The sequence below is a fragment of the Corvus moneduloides genome, chromosome 7 (genome assembly GCF_009650955.1).
Source record: "Corvus moneduloides isolate bCorMon1 chromosome 7, bCorMon1.pri, whole genome shotgun sequence".
Lineage (NCBI taxonomy): Eukaryota > Metazoa > Chordata > Aves > Passeriformes > Corvidae > Corvus > Corvus moneduloides.
In genome coordinates, this window is record NC_045482.1 from 25219209 (window position 1) to 25236820 (window position 17612).

A 17612-nucleotide genomic window follows, 5' to 3' on the forward strand; every position below is an offset into this window, starting at 1 on the left:
ATGATCAGTTAAAAACAGAAGTCTTTTTTCATTTCCCAAGGTGAATTCATAAAGGTCTTCATAAAATTGGGTCAGAGTCATGTTTCTAATTGAAATTTTAATGTTGCTAGCTTATTTTTAAAGTAATGCTAAATGCTAACACAGAGGTTGTTAAGGTGACTGATTATACTTCATGTTTGAACAGAGAATTTTGGTTAAAAGGAGCGATAAAGTAAGAAACATAAGTTATTCAGAGAAATTTAATTTTCTTAAGTTGGCTTTTTTCCTTTTAAGGAATAAGAAGGAACTGGAGGGGGAAATATATGGATGCTAGCTTATTATCTTATGTTCTAGTGAGACATGTCACAGATTAATACTAAAGAATGAGTTCTTGTAGCTGGAGGAACTTGGAGGAGAAGTTTCCTAAGATGTTTGTTCTTCAGCCCTGTGTGAGCCCTTAAGCTCAAATATCTTCAGCTTCCAAGTTTTGGGGTTTTTTCAGCTAGGTTGAGGAAGAACGTGAGGGGTGTTTTTGTGTGGAGATGTAAGTTGGTTTTATTTTCTTCAGGTGTGGTAGAAGATTTAAAATGCCTCACAGAACTATTGTATTTCTTTGAAATGCTTACAAAGAAATACTACAGCAGTACGTAATCCAAAGTCATGAAATACATTGTTATGTTTTATGTATTAAGACAGCTAATTAAAACAGACATTTTATGAAAATGGTATTAGCTTTCATTTTAAGACAGTTGGATCAAATACAGAATTAAAAAGGTGTTTTATAAGCACTTTAGGGAATAATTTTTTGGAAGATTCTCCAAGACAATTGCTGATACAAAAAACGTAGCATAGGAAATCGTTTAATAGATGTTCTTTTTTGAATTCTCGGGGATGCAAAAGATGCAAAGAATTGCTCATGGGGAAAAAAATGTTAGTTCTGATATTTAAGGCCATAAAGGCAATTAATCCCACTTCAATAAGTAAATCAGATCTCCTGGCATCTTGAGTGAGAGCAAAGACCAAAGATACAGTCCTTATTTTGAGTGATATTGGCCACTATCATTCAGCAAATAAGTGAAAATTCAGCCCATTTTCCTCTCTGAAGATTAGTACAAATCCCCTGCTTTTTTTGTCTTCATGAGTTTCCTTTTGTGTTACAGAGCAGCAGAACTGTTTTCTTTTTTTGTTTGCTTGTTTTGGGTTTTTTTTTTTTTGAAACAGATTTTTCTGTCTCCTGCTGTGGTGGTATCAAGAGACTGAAGACCCCATTAGTAGTAAAAGTTGTCTGAGGCTGTTGGCAGCCCAGGCCAGGTTTACTTTTCACACTCTTAGAGGTTTTAATACTTTACAAAGCATTAGATGGGAGTTTCTTTCCCCCAGTACTTGGAAGCTGTTTCAGGTACTGTTGTGAGGCTGTCCATAGACTTGGGAGTATGTAACTCAGAATACACATCAACTGTATTTTCAGCTTTCTTTTCGTTCTCATGTGCTCTTTTGTGTGCTCTTTAATGGAACTGGTTTCTGATTACATAGTGGGAGCTCTGGGTTTTCCTTAGAAGCCCAAGCTGCTCTTGGTTATTATGGAGCTTGTAATAGATGGTAGTAGGTGACTCATCTGATATATAGGTAAAAGGCAGTATCCTGCAGAGACCTTCATATGGCTCCCAAGTCCAAATTTCTTTCTGAAAAATATGCCATAAGTACTTGAAGCTTTCTAGTTCCACTGAAATGAATGCTGCTCAAAAAGACTGTTTTCATGAAATAAGGATGTAAGAGACGGTGCTGAAAACTCTTATATGCCTAATTGAAGATGCTCAGAAATCTTTTGGAAAACTGTAATTAATTTGTTATTACCTACAAAATTGGCAGAATATTCAAGCAAGAAACCTTGCTGGTGCTGAAAGAGCTGGCCCACCTCCCCTCTGTTCTCAGCTATGTGCTCCCACTGGTTGCCCTATGGTGGCATCAGGGGTCATTTCACACTGGTAAGAAACTAAACCATAAGAAAATAACTTTCGTTTAAAAAAGGAGAAAAAAATGAGTCATACTCTATTGATGTAGCTCCTTGAATGAACTTGCAGGGAAATCATCTGTTTTATCAGAGTAGGGTAGATCTTTCGTCTCTTGAGTCAGAAGGAAGGATGGTCCACTGCAGCCAACAAACAGGAGGAGGGACACCGGCCCTCCTTACTTCTTTACAGTGACTGCTTAAGAAATTAGAGAGTTTTATTATCTTGAATTAAAAAAAACCTACTTTTTTTTTGCTGTGTTAGTCTGTATTACAACAAATCATCTCTGTTTAGAGAGGTGTGTTTAGTTTTTTGCTGTTAAGCTCCATAATGGCATCTTATAGAAAGATTATTTTAATTCATCCTTCATTATTGGGTTGTTTTTTTTTTTCAATTGGCCAATTTTGAAGATATTGTGATAGACTGGATTTGTTCATAAATGTGGCCCTTATGTTTCTGCTTTTCTGGATAACATATATTGAATATTAAAAGTTAATACCTGGTGTCTTCCAGAGCCATTTGCTTTCAGGGAAGTTAGGATATCTGTGTTATGTTCTTGAATTATGATGAAAAATAACACTTGAAGTTTTCTAGTTTATGTAATCAGTAGGTATTGACGACTCTTGATCTGTGCTGTGAGTTTCACGTGTATTTATAGATATGAACTATATGTATGTAGTTCTGAACACAGAACTTTGAACAGCAGTTACAGGGACCTGTAGAAAAAGAATTGGTTCTTAATAATCTGGAGTTGTGGGTAGCCCATGTAGTAGAGTGTTACTGTTAATTAAGCTACTAATCTAATCATCATTTGGGGGTGTAGGTAGAGATTAAAATCGGATGAAGTCTAGAAGAGTATTTAGCTTAGGCTTTGTGTATTCAGAAATTATAGATGTTACTCAGGCTGGTGAGGCTTTGGGGGCAATATCTGTTTTTTCCACCCATCATATGTGTGTTTATGCAAGCTTATTTGTAGTTTATATGCGTGTTTGCTATGTAGAATTTTAGAAAAACTGCCTATAAACAATGAAAAGTTGACTGTTTTACATGGCTTTGACAACTTTAGTAATTGTGGGCTTTTTGGTTTTGCATTTCAGGAAATAAAATAATGCTAATGAAGCAACCATTTCCCTGAAGTTTGAGTTTTCAGACTCACTGCCATAATGGGTAAGTCTTCTGTATAAAAATTTACTACTGTTCCTACGAAATGTGTGCTTTGGCTGTTTAACACAGTGTAGCAACTACATGAAAAGCAGTGTTGAGCAGCTTCGCTAGTATTGAAAATACTCCTTTTGGTTTTTGGATTTGGGTTGGATTTTTTTGTTTGGTTGATTTTTTGGGGGGGTTTCGTTTGTTTGTTTTCCTTCCTTGCAACATAGTACTTTTCCCTCATTATGTGATAACTTACAGATTCAAGTTTAGGAAATTGAGGTTCATGGTATTAGGGTACTGAGCAATACTTACTGTGCTCTAAGTGGTAATGGCTGTTAGAAAGAACCAAACTCAAAACACAAAATCTGCGTATAAGGATTTTATCTCATTGCCTTGTGTCATTACAGTGCAAAGCTACTTCTGTGTAGAGGGCCTGTGTTGTTCTAGTTATGTAGCACATTTGTTTTACTTTAAATTGTATGTCAATTTTTCAGGTTGTTTGTTTTTAGTGAGTTGACCATGTTACTGTAATCATTTATCTGCTCCCTCCAAAAAATCCCAGCAAACCAACCAACTACACCACACACATTTTTGTATTGCTTTTGTTTATCTTTTAATGTTATGCTTATTTTTTCTAACTTTATGCTTAACAATCAAGTTGCTCAATCTAGGAATACAGCACTCTTCAGATTTCTGATATTATCCAATGTTTCGTGTGAGAGAAATGATTGTTGAGTCATAGTGGATATTTAGTAACTATAGATGCTTTGCCACAGTACTTTGGTTTCTTTTGTATAAAATATGCAATCTAGTGACCACTGGGAACTCCAACCAACTGCTAAAGCATTATTTTACTTTTTGCATTGCTGAACACTAGAATAGGCCATAACACAATAAAATAGTTCAACTGTTTTAACTCTGGCAAATTTTGAAGTGTGTTTTAGTGTGAGAAATGAGTAACTGAGCTGCAAGAGCACCTTCAGTTCTGCCATTAAATATTGCTGGTAAAACTTGCTTTTATAGATTTGCGCATCTTAGTAGAGTTATGAATAATGACAGCAGGAGTGATGATCAAAGTTACTAATTTTCAGACCAGCTTTCTGATCCGTAAGGAATCTGTTAAATTAGAACACTTAAAACCCACAATTTCCTTATATGATAAATATATTTGGTTATATTTTAATCGAATGTGAAGGAATTCTCATTGTTGCTGCATACATGGGATGCTTGCTTGCTGCTTTCAGTGCTGAGCTTTTCTCCGGTCCATGTTTGAGAAATATGGTTCTTTGTAAATCACAGCATTTAGCAATGAATTCTTCAACAAACATATCCATTGTGAAGGAGCATGAAGGCACACAGTCAACACCTCTGGAGATAAATTTCGTTATCCGGTGTTCTTGATACATACTGAGTGCAGTACTATTGCTGTGGCAAGAAATTAATACAAAATAATAGAAATAAATTTCTCTTAGTGTTGTATGTACAGGCTTTTGAGTTCCTAAGTGCTTTCCTGGCTAAAGGAGCATTGCAGTTCTATGGCAAATCTTGTCTAACAGGACATCAGGACATCACAGCTGCAGCAGATGGTCAGATTTAGGATTTTTTGTAAACTTGAAGCCTAAGTTGTGTAGCATTCCTGTCCCTAAATTGTCCCCTGGGTTCAGTGCTTCTGATTCTCCGTGTGAATTCTTCCTTTAAGCCCTAAAGCTGTCTGTATTTTCAGTCCTGGTAAAGTTATGTGGTATTTTGGTTTTGGTTTGTGGATTGGTTTTTTGTTGCAGTGGGGCTTTTGTTTTGGATTTTTATAATGCTCCATGGGCTATCAGCAGATGCTCAGGCAGTTGAGGTGTTCATGTGGGAGTTTGCGTATGCTTCCTGTGGGCATGATCATACCTGTTCAGGACAGAGGAGAAGTAGTTCAAAGGAACTTGCTTTTTATTCTTTGTTTTATGGAAGGGAGCGGGAAGTATTATTTCTAGTAAAAATCAATGGATATTATTTGAATTGAAGTAGACAAGGCTTTCCCCTGCATCCCCTTTCTCTTATTAATACAGCCTGTAGCTGTATAAAGTTTAGTCTTTGTTATGACTTCAGTTTTTTTATACCTGTTACTGAATTTACGGTTACTGATTAAGCTGTTTATTTCCTTAAGCACTGTTAATGATAAATAAAATAAAAATGTTTGCAATGTGGCAACGATTTTTTTTAAATTTGGCAATTATGTATTGAAGTGTAATGCGGACTCTTAGGTTTTAGACCTTTAGACTAATGCCTGTCTAATTGTGAAATTAGACAGTAATGCCCTTCAAAAGTAAGTCTTTTACACTTGTCTGGTCTTCTTCCCCGAGCAGATGAGCAGCAAGCTTTGAATTCAATCATGCAGGATTTGGCTGTGCTTCATAAGGCCAGTCGTCCTGTATTGCCCCAGCAAGAAACAGGAAAACCAAAGTCATCTTCGCCTAAGAAACAGGTAATCTTCAATATCCTCACTAATGTACTAAACATGGGATGTCCTGCTGTGACTTCTGTAATTATTTTTCTTGCCAGACCAGTGAGCATACCAGAATGAGCTGTTAGTCTCCCACATGTGCTGCCATTTTCTTTGTTCATGTTCTTCTATTAGCAGCAAAATGAAATGGTGGCATTTCAGAGCAGGTCATAGTGTATACTTAAATAAATAAATTGAAGATTATAGAGGTATTTATACTAAATGTAAAGTGATTTTATAGCTGTTGCTATTATTATATTGGAATGATTCTATTTTAAAATACCGAGGAATAAATTTATGGGTTTAGTAGATTACCCAGTTGTCACCTATATCATACCAAAGAATGTCAGGACAGAAGCAGAAATATGCTTAAACTCTTTTACTGCATCTTTGGCCTCAATTTCTTGTTCGTGTGCTGGAAATGAGAGTTCTTTCCAGCTGCGTTTTTTTTCTGTACATACTGAACACAAATGGAAAACTAGTAAATACTTAATTGATAGGTTTGAACTACTATGTAGATAGAGTAGGAGAGGATGTAGACTTCTACCCAAATTGAGTTAATTGTATGTTCATTTGATTGGATCCATAGTTTACAGTTCAATAAACTTCAGTTTGTGCTTATTTTAACCTTTTAAAAATCAAACTATTCAGATATATTTGCCTCTTAAACTGTCAAAACCAGATGGCTATAAATTTTTCATTCTGTGCTTTGAAAGTTTTGAGAGTTCAGTGTATAACACAGTGGAGCTTTGCTACTGTTGTAGAACTCACATCTGAGCTGTGCCTTTAGGCATAGTGGTAACATGCATGTATGATCCAAAATGAATTGAGTATAATGCATGTTTAGGAAGTTAGAAGACATGTTTATCACTGTTTCAATTTGTGGATTTTGGAAGTAATCATTTGTAAATCAGTTCTTTTGGAAGATGAAACATTATTACTTGGATAAACTTTGTGGCTGAAGGCATTATTGTTTTTCCTGCAATAGTTGCTAATACAATTTGATTCTTAAAATGATGATTTTGCAAAGCAATTTTATTTCCATGTAGCTGCAAATATATACAGATATGGTTATTGGGAAATGTATTGCACATGTGGGTTTCTATGGTAATGCTTATGAAACAAGATACGTTTCTTAGGCCTGGAGTGCTCAGCTGCAAAGTATACGTAAAAACATTTTATTGGTAGCTAGAGCTATCTGCCTATTCAGGATAGAGAATTCTTTGATAACCAGTTCCACATTAAATATGAAGTCATAAATCTGTTATATTAACATATATTGATAGAAAATAATGTGTTTATTTACAGAAGCATTCATTATACTTCAGAATAAGTTTTTGTATTTTTAACACTTTCTGGTTTTTAACTCTTTAAGCCGCTATCACGTACCTCAGCAGAAGTAGCTTGTTAAAATACTTGATATGTTGGAAAGGACATAAAATTAATAGGGAATTTAGTTCTAGTGTAAGACTATTGAATGAGAGTTCATGGGCTTCATCAAAAGAGGTGATAACAAACTAATAGTGGTTCCTTTATCTCTTTTCTTACAGAACGATGTTAGAGTCAAATTTGAACATCGAGGTGAAAAGAGGTAAGGAAACAGTCTTGTCTCTTAATTATTTACAGAGTTTTGTTGTGCTCTTGTCATAAAATTTCAAATTAACAGTTTGAAGTGTTTCAGTTCTCTAAGTTTTTTTTGTTTGAGCTTAAATTTAATTTTGATATGAGCACAATTTAAAGAGAATTAACTGTTTAAAATGTGGGTTCTAAGTATGCATAAATACCTAAATATTATACTGTAACTATGTCAGATGTAATATCCTTCATTTGCTTACCCTTCAGATAGATGTTTGTAGTCCTGAACAATTACTTAGATCTCTAGAATAGATCTCAAGTTTGAATAGACCAGAAAATAAATTTTTGTCCTTCACCGTGTGTGTAATAATTGCATGATAATTTATTGTTACTGTAATACCCAGAGGAAGAGCTTGGATTGTACTTCAGGAGTGCCAGTCTGACAACTGTAAGGGGAAAATTATTAGACTCAGATTGTTTTCATTTAGTCAGTTAAAATTTATTTGTATTTTGTTTATGAGAGGTGGATGATGCACCTGCTTAAAGTATATAAACATCTGTCTCTATATAATCTCCTCTCTGGTGAGTGCTCAAAAGCTTTTACAGAATTTGGTGTATAATTCCACGAAGAACTGGTTTGTTGACAATTTGTTTTGCCTGTCTCTCTCTGAAAGTACAAAATTTCATTCTACCTACAGAGAAATTATTATAGAATAAGGTCTTTGAAAATACTTACAGAAAAAGGAAATAATATCCTGGGCATGCTATTCTTAATAGAAATAATAAATTCCTTAAATAAAATAGGCTTCAGATAAAACCTTTAATAGTTCTGGGCAGCCCTTAGTGTGACAGGCAGTAGTTGAGTGTGTATCCATGCTGATTATAGGATGTGCTCTCCGTTCACATGGAGCAGTGAAAGAGCAGTGTTCCCTAGGTATCAACATTCTTCAGCTTCTTCCTATCACTCCTCCGAACATCACATGTAAAAGTGCATCAGTAATGGCTGAGTGCTCTAAGTAATTTGGAGGGAATAAGTCTTTTTGAAGGCTTTGAAAATTGAGGTCTCTTCTACCTAACAATTTCTTGTGAAATAAGAGGAAGCATGAATTTAAAACAGAGAAATGTTTACTTGCTGCCAGTCTGCATAGACAGTACTTTTGCAGTTCATCATATTTCACTTTCACAGTGGACTAAGTTAATCAATTCATTATTAATACAAGCATAAAGTAAGTGTGTGAAAAAATACCTTTCCCAAGTTTTTAAGCTCATGAGCCTAGCTCTGTTATGAGCTGTCCCAAGTGACTTTAGCCTGCTTGCCCAGGGGTACGGGGCAGCCTAGGCTCATTGCTCAGCATGTGTTGTAATACTTCTGTTTGCCTGAGCATGTAGCTCTGAAGATCAAGTAAAGAAATGATGCAAGAAAAAAAAGTTACGCAATGGCTTAACTAGTTTTTAAAATGGGAAGTGGAAAAGAGAAGTGATTCTAGACTTGCTTTTAGTGGTGAATGTGGCACTTTGTTCCAAGGAGTGTGATGGGTAGAATTGCAGGCTTGCTGCCCAGATTGTTAACTACAGTGAGAATTGGTGTTGGTTGGTTTTTTGGGGGCTTTGTTCGTTGTTTGCTTGTTTAGGGTATTTTTTAAAAGATTTTTTAACAAATATTTTTAATTGGAAGTGGTCTGGCTTCTAGCCTCATTTCAGTGAGAAAAGTTGTCCCCCAAACCAGTGTACTACTAACTGAACTACACATGAAAAAGACAGGTCCCCTTTGCTAACTTTTCTACTTCACAGAATTTGAGTGCTCTTTCTTTTTGAATGTGAATTCAATGTACCTTAATAGCTTAGTCACTATTTAAAGCTCTTTTTTGTTTAATGCTCTAGTATCTCAAAAAAGACAACGGTTTCCTATAGGAAAAAGGTTAGTTATAGGCAGTTTGGGCTAATCGGTTTGATGGGACATTGAGTTAATAGAAAATCTAAGTTGTTGACCTACAACTGCACCATTCTTTCAGGAGCACACTTGAAGCACAGTTAGTGATGGACTGGGCAGTTTGAGTGTGTAGTTCATTATGGTAAAGATGGTGACATTTAGTTACCTTCCTCAGGTAAGATAGTCTTTTGGATTTCCAAAAAATGGGGACTACAGGAGTAATTCCTTTCTGATGCTTATGCTTGTCAGCCTGGGGTACTCCGTATTAGTTTTCTCAAGTGGAAAAATGTAGAAATTTCTAAGAATTCCCCTCTGAAACTGAGTCTTGCAAAACCTTAAGCATGCCATATGGAAGCAAGTAAAATAGTCATAATGAAATCTAATTCTGTGTCTGATTATCCCTTTTAGCTTTTTCACTGCTTTTCTTTCTTTTTTGAAAGTCTCAGAATATGGAGCACAGGGAATAAAGTATAGCCTCTTACAGTCTTTTTAGTAATAAATTTAGTTCTGAGATAGTTCTTAAGTAATGAGTTGCCAGATTTTCATAAGTAGTGGACAGAAATTCTTTATAACTTAAATTGTGTTTCAGGATCCTGCAATTACCGAGGCCTGTTAAACTTGAAGATCTTGCAGCTAAAGCTAAAGTTGCTTTTGGACAGACTATGGATTTACATTACAGCAATAATGAGGTAATATTCTGTGTCCTCTAAATTCTTGCCTTGGACATTGATCATTTTAAGGCTGAAATTTGCTCTTGTAAGTAGTGGGAACCACTTCTGTGACAAAACTTACTCCTGTGAAAAAAACCCCAGATTTCTAGTATGTGTGTGCGTTTTTTCTCAAAGTCTTGTCCAAAGTCAGATAGGCAGGAAATGCATGAAATGTTTAATGAGTAGTGTTATATCATAATGAAGTCTCCGACTTGTTTAGGAATGGGTAAATTGTCTTCCTGATCTGCCACAGCTCTGTTGTGTGTCTTTGGAAAAGTCTTCACCTCCTTGAGCTTTGTCATGTTTGTCAATTTGAAATAGCATTTATCCTTTCTTGTAAATCCTTTTCTTCAAGGATTAATCTTGCTAGGTAGCTGCTAGAATGCTGCATTTAGTTAATGTGTAGATTGGACAACTAGGCTTAACTGTTGCTCCTCTTAAAGTGGCTGGTTCCCAAAGATTTCTTGGTAACACAGGGCCAGCCCTGTCCAGCCACTTATGCCTGATTAGTATTACTTCTGGCTTTCCTTTAGAAGTAGGCATAGAATTACTAATAGCAACCGTATTTACAGATGCAGGATCCATTCATAGGGGTTACATCTGTCTTTTGTCTTGAGTCAGCAAAGTGCATGAAGGATTATTCATGTGCTTGGTTATGCACAATGCAACTGCTGTATGTATTCTGCATCTTTGCAGAAGAAAATGCCAGTGATTGCTGTTTGTTGGTTACTCACTGCATTACCAGGCACTTCTGTGAAACTGATCCTCAAAACGAAGAATTCCAACAGAAGGCTTTTGGAGATTAGGATGGCCAGAAGTAATAGCACTTCATAATGTTTTAGCCTCAGCTCCTTCCACTGGTAGATTTTTAGGCATTTGAGTAGGTTTTCTGCTTCTTAACTTCTGCACTAGCTGGCAAATCATCCCATCACCTTTGAGAAATGGGATGGTAAAAATGTATCACTGGCATTAAAAGTGCAATTTAACAAATAAGCACACTCTTCATTTTATCAAGATCTTCCTCCTCATTCCAACTCTTTTTGTATAAAAGTCCTGTATTTTGACTGATGTTTCATTGAAGCATCATTGACTGAGGCTGTTTACAAGTAGAATAGGTTTTAAAATCTGTATTCTGTTGTTCCTTTGTTGCAAGCGGAAGCTATAATTTACACTCCTGAAACACAAGTCCAGTTTAAATTGTAACAGAATTCAGATCTCAGCTGCACATTAATGGCATAATTTTCTGTTCTAAAGATACGTGTATGCCAAATTAATTCTAATTAATTAGATCCAAGTAAGATTCTAGTGAGGACTATAGTTGTTGCATGTGGATCCTTAACAAATTCTGGTTTTCAATGGAGAAATTCTGTTAGTGATGCAATTTTAAACAAGTATAGTTGTAATAGTTGGGATACAAAAATGTGCTTTATGCTCTATAAAATAGGACTTTTATTTATCTTACAGACTTGTGTTAATTTAGGCATTGACTGAATTGTACCCATTTTGCTGAAACGTTTGGATATTTAGTTCTATATATGCAAAATGGTTGCTTCTTGTGAGGACTTGTTCCACCATGCTGTCCTTAGTAAAGGCATCTGAAGGAAGTGTTGAGATTGAACTACAGACTTTTAATACTTGAGGGGATCATTTAATGAAGTTTATTTTCAAGTTGTTTGGTATGAAAGAAGATATTCTGTTTGTTTACTCTGCACTTGACTTCCTCATTTCTTTCTCGTGTCCTGTTTAAGACTTTTTTCCCCCTGCCCCTCTTTTTGTAGCTTGTAATTCCATTAACCACACAGGATGACCTGGACAAAGCTGTTGAACTACTTGACCGTAGTGTACATATGAAAAGTCTCAAGATACTGCTTGTAATACATGGAAATACACAGGTATGAGTTGACATGCTAAATATCTTTTTCCTCAGTTTTCAAAACAAAGTACAATTTGTATCTTTTCTTAAAGATGGCATTTTTCCAATTGAATGTAATACTGATTGCTTCTTCATTTCACTTTAAGCATCTATTAGCATTTTGTACTGACTCAGTTTTAACTCTTTCCTAGATCCTGTTCCTGTCTTTTTGTTTGCCTTCCCTACAGTGGTAGAAAAGTGTGCCTTAGTAGAATGATTTTTAAAAAAGCATATAGAATTTAAGTAGTGGTAGTTACTTGAAACTGTTCTTTAAGTCATAGGTTGGTGACACTTCTTTGTGGGAAGTTCAGTGTTTGTTGTAGCAAAGACTAGTGGTCTATAGACTAAATGCTGAGGTACTTTGGTATTATCTAACAAATCATGGCATTGATATTCATAGGATTTGTATACTGGTGCATATTGAAAATAAATTTTAAAAGAGTACAAATGAGTTACTAAAATAGATAAATTGTGATGTAAGTCAGCAAGCTGCTTTTTTGACTGCTTGAAAAACAGAATGTACCGCACAAAGCATATAAAATTTACAAAGTACTTTCATTGTCCAGAAGGTAAAGTGGTAACTGCAGGTTGTAATACTTTTGCCTTTTCAGTCACCCAGCGTAAATAACGTGGAACCCTTGCCCTCACTGGAAGATTTAGATAATACGGTGTTTGGTGTGACAGACAGAAAAAGGCGACTGTCTGTAATAGGTAAGCTGCATATTTCAATAGCTTTAATTGTAAAAACATCTTTTATAGCATTCTCTTCAAGAGAATTTTGCTCTCAACACAGAATGTCTCTTCTACTCATCAATGACTCTAGTACAGAATTTGCACTTGGGGGAGGGGATTTTGAATATTGAGACAAGTGTTTTAAATATATGTAATACAGAAAATTATCAGAAAAACCCCACAAGTAAATAAGAGTATTTAGAGTTATTTCAGGGTATTTTCAGATACAGGAATGAGCTACTGAAAAATCTGCTTATATGGCAGTGTGTTTCCTTGCTCAGTTTAGGACCCCCATATTTTTTCATGTGTGAGCATTTGTTTAAGATACTGATTTTGGGATTGATAGAACCTTTTTGCTTATTCATGTTTTAAAGTTGGTGTGATGTTAACTTCCAAATCTAATTATGAAACTAGAGAGCTTAATGAATAATTTTCCAGGCAATTTAACTTACTATGCATTTATTATGAATGTATGTATTTATGTTCTTGCAGACTTAATATTCAACAAACTGAAATTCTCAAGAGCTGGAAAGGATTAGTTGACATGGGTGGAAGGGTTTCAATTTTGATTTTGTTCAAAAGAAGGAATTTAGCCAGCTAGATGTGTGGGCAAATTATATTTCTGTTCCTGTATAATGAAAATTCTCTTTAATGTCATTGAGGCAACTCTGCCCCAAAGTTCGTAATTTCTCAATTGCAGATTTTAAATGCTATACTTAAGTCTTGTATTGCACAGGCATTTGGGGAATTCCTAAAGCCATGAGGGATCCAGGTAGGCTCAGTGCCTGTGAAGCATTTGAATAAAGCCCTTGAATTCTGGGTTAGTGGAGAGACTCTGACTGGCCCTTTTCTTTCAAAAGGTTCTAATACTCGTGATAGGAGTTCACCGCCCCCAGGATACATTCCAGATGAGCTGCATCAGGTGGCTCGAAATGGGTCCTTCACCAGTATCAACAGTGAGGGTGAATTCATTCCAGAAAGCATGGATCAGGTACATCTGTGATTATTGAAATTAAAGTTTTTGTTGATTTATGAAATACTGCTGTTCAAGAAGGATATGGAGTTATTAGAAAGAACAGCAAAAAAAATTGTGATAACTCCTGAAAACTTGATTGATGACATAAGGTTGAAATAATTGTGCTGTTTAGTCTTGCAGAACTTGGTTGGGTTTTTTTGTGTCTCTTCAATTTCTTAAATATATTGTTACAAGGAGAAAGACAATATTCTTAACTGCCACAATAGTGGAGTGAGATAGTGCTAGATAGGAATAACTGCAGAGATGTCTACATTAGAAAGCACAAGCCCCTTTATTTTAATGAGAATGATATGTAAGCTAGACCAGCTTCACAGCTTTTCCAGGTAATTAAAAGGAGATATAAGAAAGAGTTTGGATCTGTCAGAATTATTTGGACTCAGTTGATATTTCAGAGTTGGACTCAGTGATCCTTGTGGGTTCCTTCCAACTCAGAATATTCTGTAATTCTGTGTGAGGAAAAAAAATCCTGCTCTCTGAATGTAAAAATTGCCCTTCAAAACAGCAGGAAAAGAAGCAGGAATGTAACTGCTCACAGAATTGGTAATGGAGAAAGAGATGTTTCAAGGAGGAAGGAAAAATAATGCTGCATACCGAAATCTCTTCAAGTTGTTGTTGACATTGGCAGTGTATTTACAAATGGCAAGAGGCAACAGTTTTTATGAGCTGACTAAATGAGAGACAGATGATAAAGTAAAAATAAAGGCAAAGGGACAGTGCAATTTGTTGCACAATTTTAATGGCCGAGCTGAGAATAGAGGCTGAATCTCCTGCTTTCCAGACCAGGGCTATTCATTATCATAGCCGTGTGGTCAAATCCAGCCCAGGTTTGGATTCATTCCAGTGAAATAATTACTTTTGGCCTGGGCAAAGTAATTTCTGGTCACTGACTGGTCAGACAGACAGATGATCCCTGAAGCCTGGGATGTCCATTCACTCCTAAGTATTCCAGAAATGTATATATAACCTGTCGTGTATGCATAGCTGTGTGAGCTGTCAGCAGGTTTAAATTAATGAATTTTACTTTCATAGGAAGCCAGGTTAGTTCAACCTAAGCAGCTTCAAGGGCCAATTTGAGGGAATGAGAACTCACAAATTCTGTTTGCTCCCTTCCCCCTACATTGCCACATCACCTTGGCAAGTGTTGGCCATGCTACCTTCATCTGTCACAGCCTGCCCGACAAAGACAAGAAGGGAATTTGGGAGTGGAGGGTTTTGCTCTGCTCTGCTGTTGATCAGCCTGAGCACAGCTATTTGCACTCTGACAGCAGACCCCACACTTTCTGTAGGAGATGGCGGGGGCTTGGATAAAACCCATGGGCTGCCAGTTGGGCCATAGTACATTGGGTTAGAGAGGTAATCAGTGTGGCTCCAGATGGGCTTTCTTCCCTTTCTTCCCTTGTTTAGACACACTGTTCAGCATGAGACAAGAGTTATAAAAATGCTGAGCCTGTGATAAATGTTGTTCTCCCCAATACAGAGTTCATGAAAGTGTTTGAGTTTGCAGAGTGCAAACTCACTTTTGGGACCCAATTTCTTTAATAAGTCCTTGATTGGTGTATGGCAAAGTATGTGCCAAGGACCTTTAAGATGCAGCACAGACCATAAAAATTGGAGGCATAACTGCTTAATTTACAGCAAAAGACTGGTGTCCAATTCATAGAAAATAATAGATGTTATATAATATACCAAAACATTCATTTTAGGAAGGCAACAGATAAGCTTCCCACTCTGTTTTTACCAGTCCTTATCTGATTTGGATTTGTTTCTTATTAGCTGTTTAATAACAAAACTCTTTAACTATTTAGAAAAAAAAATTGAAAAAAAACCCCTTGAACTTGTTGGTCTTCCTTTGTTTTTTATTTATTAGATGCTGGACCCATTGTCTTTGAGCAGTCCTGAAAACTCTGGCTCGGGAAGCTGCCCCTCACTTGACAGCCCGTTAGATGGGTAAAAATTATTTATATTCATTATTTCATTATTTATCTTTATTAGATTGCATAATGTCTCAGCTGTAAAATACAACTCTTCTCCAGTGACAGTACTTCTTCCAGAAATTCCTTTGTAAGTTATAGCATGTTTATAAAAGCTTATTGAAACTTAATTGCTTACTAATACATGGAAAATACTGTAGATTTCTTTTTTTAAAAAAATAATTGGTATTTAAACTGCAAAAATTTAGACTTAAGGTCTAGCAAGAAATATACTGAAGGTTTTTACTACATGTTGCTAGGTCTTACATATGTGTGGTGTATATTCCCTGGCAGAGAGCCACTCCATTAAATTTACAGTTCTTAGGCACTGCCGTATTAAGGAGGCTTTCCTTTGCTAAAGCAGGGGGTACCCAATTCCAGAAGGAGGGTAGAATCATTTAAAGGCTTCAACAGGCAATGACGTCCTTTCCTTTGCAATTACTCTCTGTTCCTCTCCCCTTGTTCCTATTGCAAACTTTCAACTTACTTTTCTTTGTTAAAGCCCACCAGTCAGCAAGAGGCAGTGTGTGTTGTGGGGGGTCTTTTTGGATTGACCTCTGAGGAGACTCCTGTGTTTTGAGGGGGTCACTGTCAAGCCAAGCCAAGCAGAACATATTCGTGTTTGATTTATGGTAGTCAGGCAAATAACCTTGTGTTTAATGTGCAGATTTGCTCTTTGTTTATTTCAAACTGCGAAACAACACTGCTAATTAAATATTTATTTAATTCGTGGAAAGGTAAAAAGTTGGAGGTCACTGCCTGTGGCAATTAATCAGAGCTGTATTATTCAGTACTACCATTTCATTTGAGAATATGTGGTTTGAGGACACAAATATGTTTGGTCTAACAAATACAGTTTTGAGTTAAATAGTTAGTGTGCATTTCACAAGCAAGAAGACAATAGACATGAAAAGTATTTTGTGGTTGTAGTGTGATAGGTTATACATGCAGTGTTTAATGTAGCTCCACAGAAAAGAAATTTTACCCAATTGCCAAATTTAGGTTTTTTTGTGGGGTAGGGGTGAGTGGAAGAAGGGGAAAGAAAGCAAACTTAATGCAACTCATATTTCTTCTTCAAAACTTCTTTTGGTTGTTTTTATTTACTTAATTTGTCGCCTCTACTTAGTTTGTTTTCCTTTTTTTTTTTTTTTTTTCCCATTTAAATATTTCCTACAAAGATGTAGGTTTTGTGTCTCCATTTAGCTTCTGTTACCCGTTAGAGAAATTCTTACCAGAAAAAGGAGGACACTGTTTTGGTATGTTTATGGAAATAAACTGTAATCGATTACTCTGACTGGCAATCCCATCCATTCCTTTTGGTGGCTGGGACTTACATACCAACTGTAGGTAAGAAACAATGTGATCATGTAAGAACCAAGAAACTCTTCATCATTCTATAACTCAATAAAATCACTCTCTTAATCCTATGACTTTCATGGAGAGAAGAGGAAATATTTTTCCTCATTAAAAGGTTCTACATTTCTTTGGTTAAATTTCCTCAAGAGTTTTTGTAGGCTGTATAACAGATTTTGCCAGTCTGTAAACCTTCGTGTTTTGCCATAAAGGTGTTAAACATTACAGTGTTCCTTTGTGGCCGTACTTGTGATAATTCATGTTTTTACTAATATCATTGCTCATTAACAGAGTCTGTTGCTTTCTTACTACATTAAGCTCAACAAGCAAGCTTTTCCATTGTTACTGATCTTCAATTGTTATAGATACCTACTAGAATTGAGTTCTACGTTTGTAAACTGGTGCAGCAACCTGTATAGCAGTGGCTTTTCATCAGTAAGAGGACAGTAAGATTAAATGTTTTAAATATTAGATTAACAGTATGTATTTAGATGCTGTATGTTTTTACACTTCCAGGGACAACTATCCCAAGTCTCGGATGCCAAGAGCACAGAGCTATCCAGATAATCACCAGGAATTCTCAGGTAGGCAAAAATCACTGGAGACACACTAGATTTCCGGAACTGCTCCTCTTGCAAATAATAAGGCTTAGAAGGGATGTTCACATTGAGAAGTATTGTATCACACAAACAATATGATAGAAGAAAGCAAAGCAACACCAAATACACACAGTAAAAGGTACCATGGAAATAAAAGAAATTCCAAA

The 17612-nt window shown here is 36.0% G+C and overlaps 1 protein-coding gene across 3 annotated transcripts in view; it reads left to right on the forward strand.

The window, feature by feature from the left end:
- MAP3K2 (mitogen-activated protein kinase kinase kinase 2) overlaps positions 1-17612 on the forward strand; it is a 53295-nt gene that overhangs the window by 16113 nt on the left and 19570 nt on the right. For 2 of the 3 annotated variants that reach the window (XM_032115378.1, XM_032115381.1), the window contains exons 2-10: positions 3086-3155; positions 5492-5610; positions 7179-7219; positions 9723-9822; positions 11622-11735; positions 12367-12466; positions 13348-13478; positions 15391-15470; positions 17363-17430. In XM_032115378.1, coding sequence (XP_031971269.1) covers positions 3152-3155; positions 5492-5610; positions 7179-7219; positions 9723-9822; positions 11622-11735; positions 12367-12466; positions 13348-13478; positions 15391-15470; positions 17363-17430 — 757 coding nt within the window. In that variant the 5' untranslated portion in view covers positions 3086-3151. Of the gene's footprint in view, positions 1-1943; positions 1965-3085; positions 3156-5491; positions 5611-7178; positions 7220-9722; positions 9823-11621; positions 11736-12366; positions 12467-13347; positions 13479-15390; positions 15471-17362; positions 17431-17612 lie in introns of those variants that run through there. The other variant, XM_032115380.1, reaches the window with a different exon arrangement.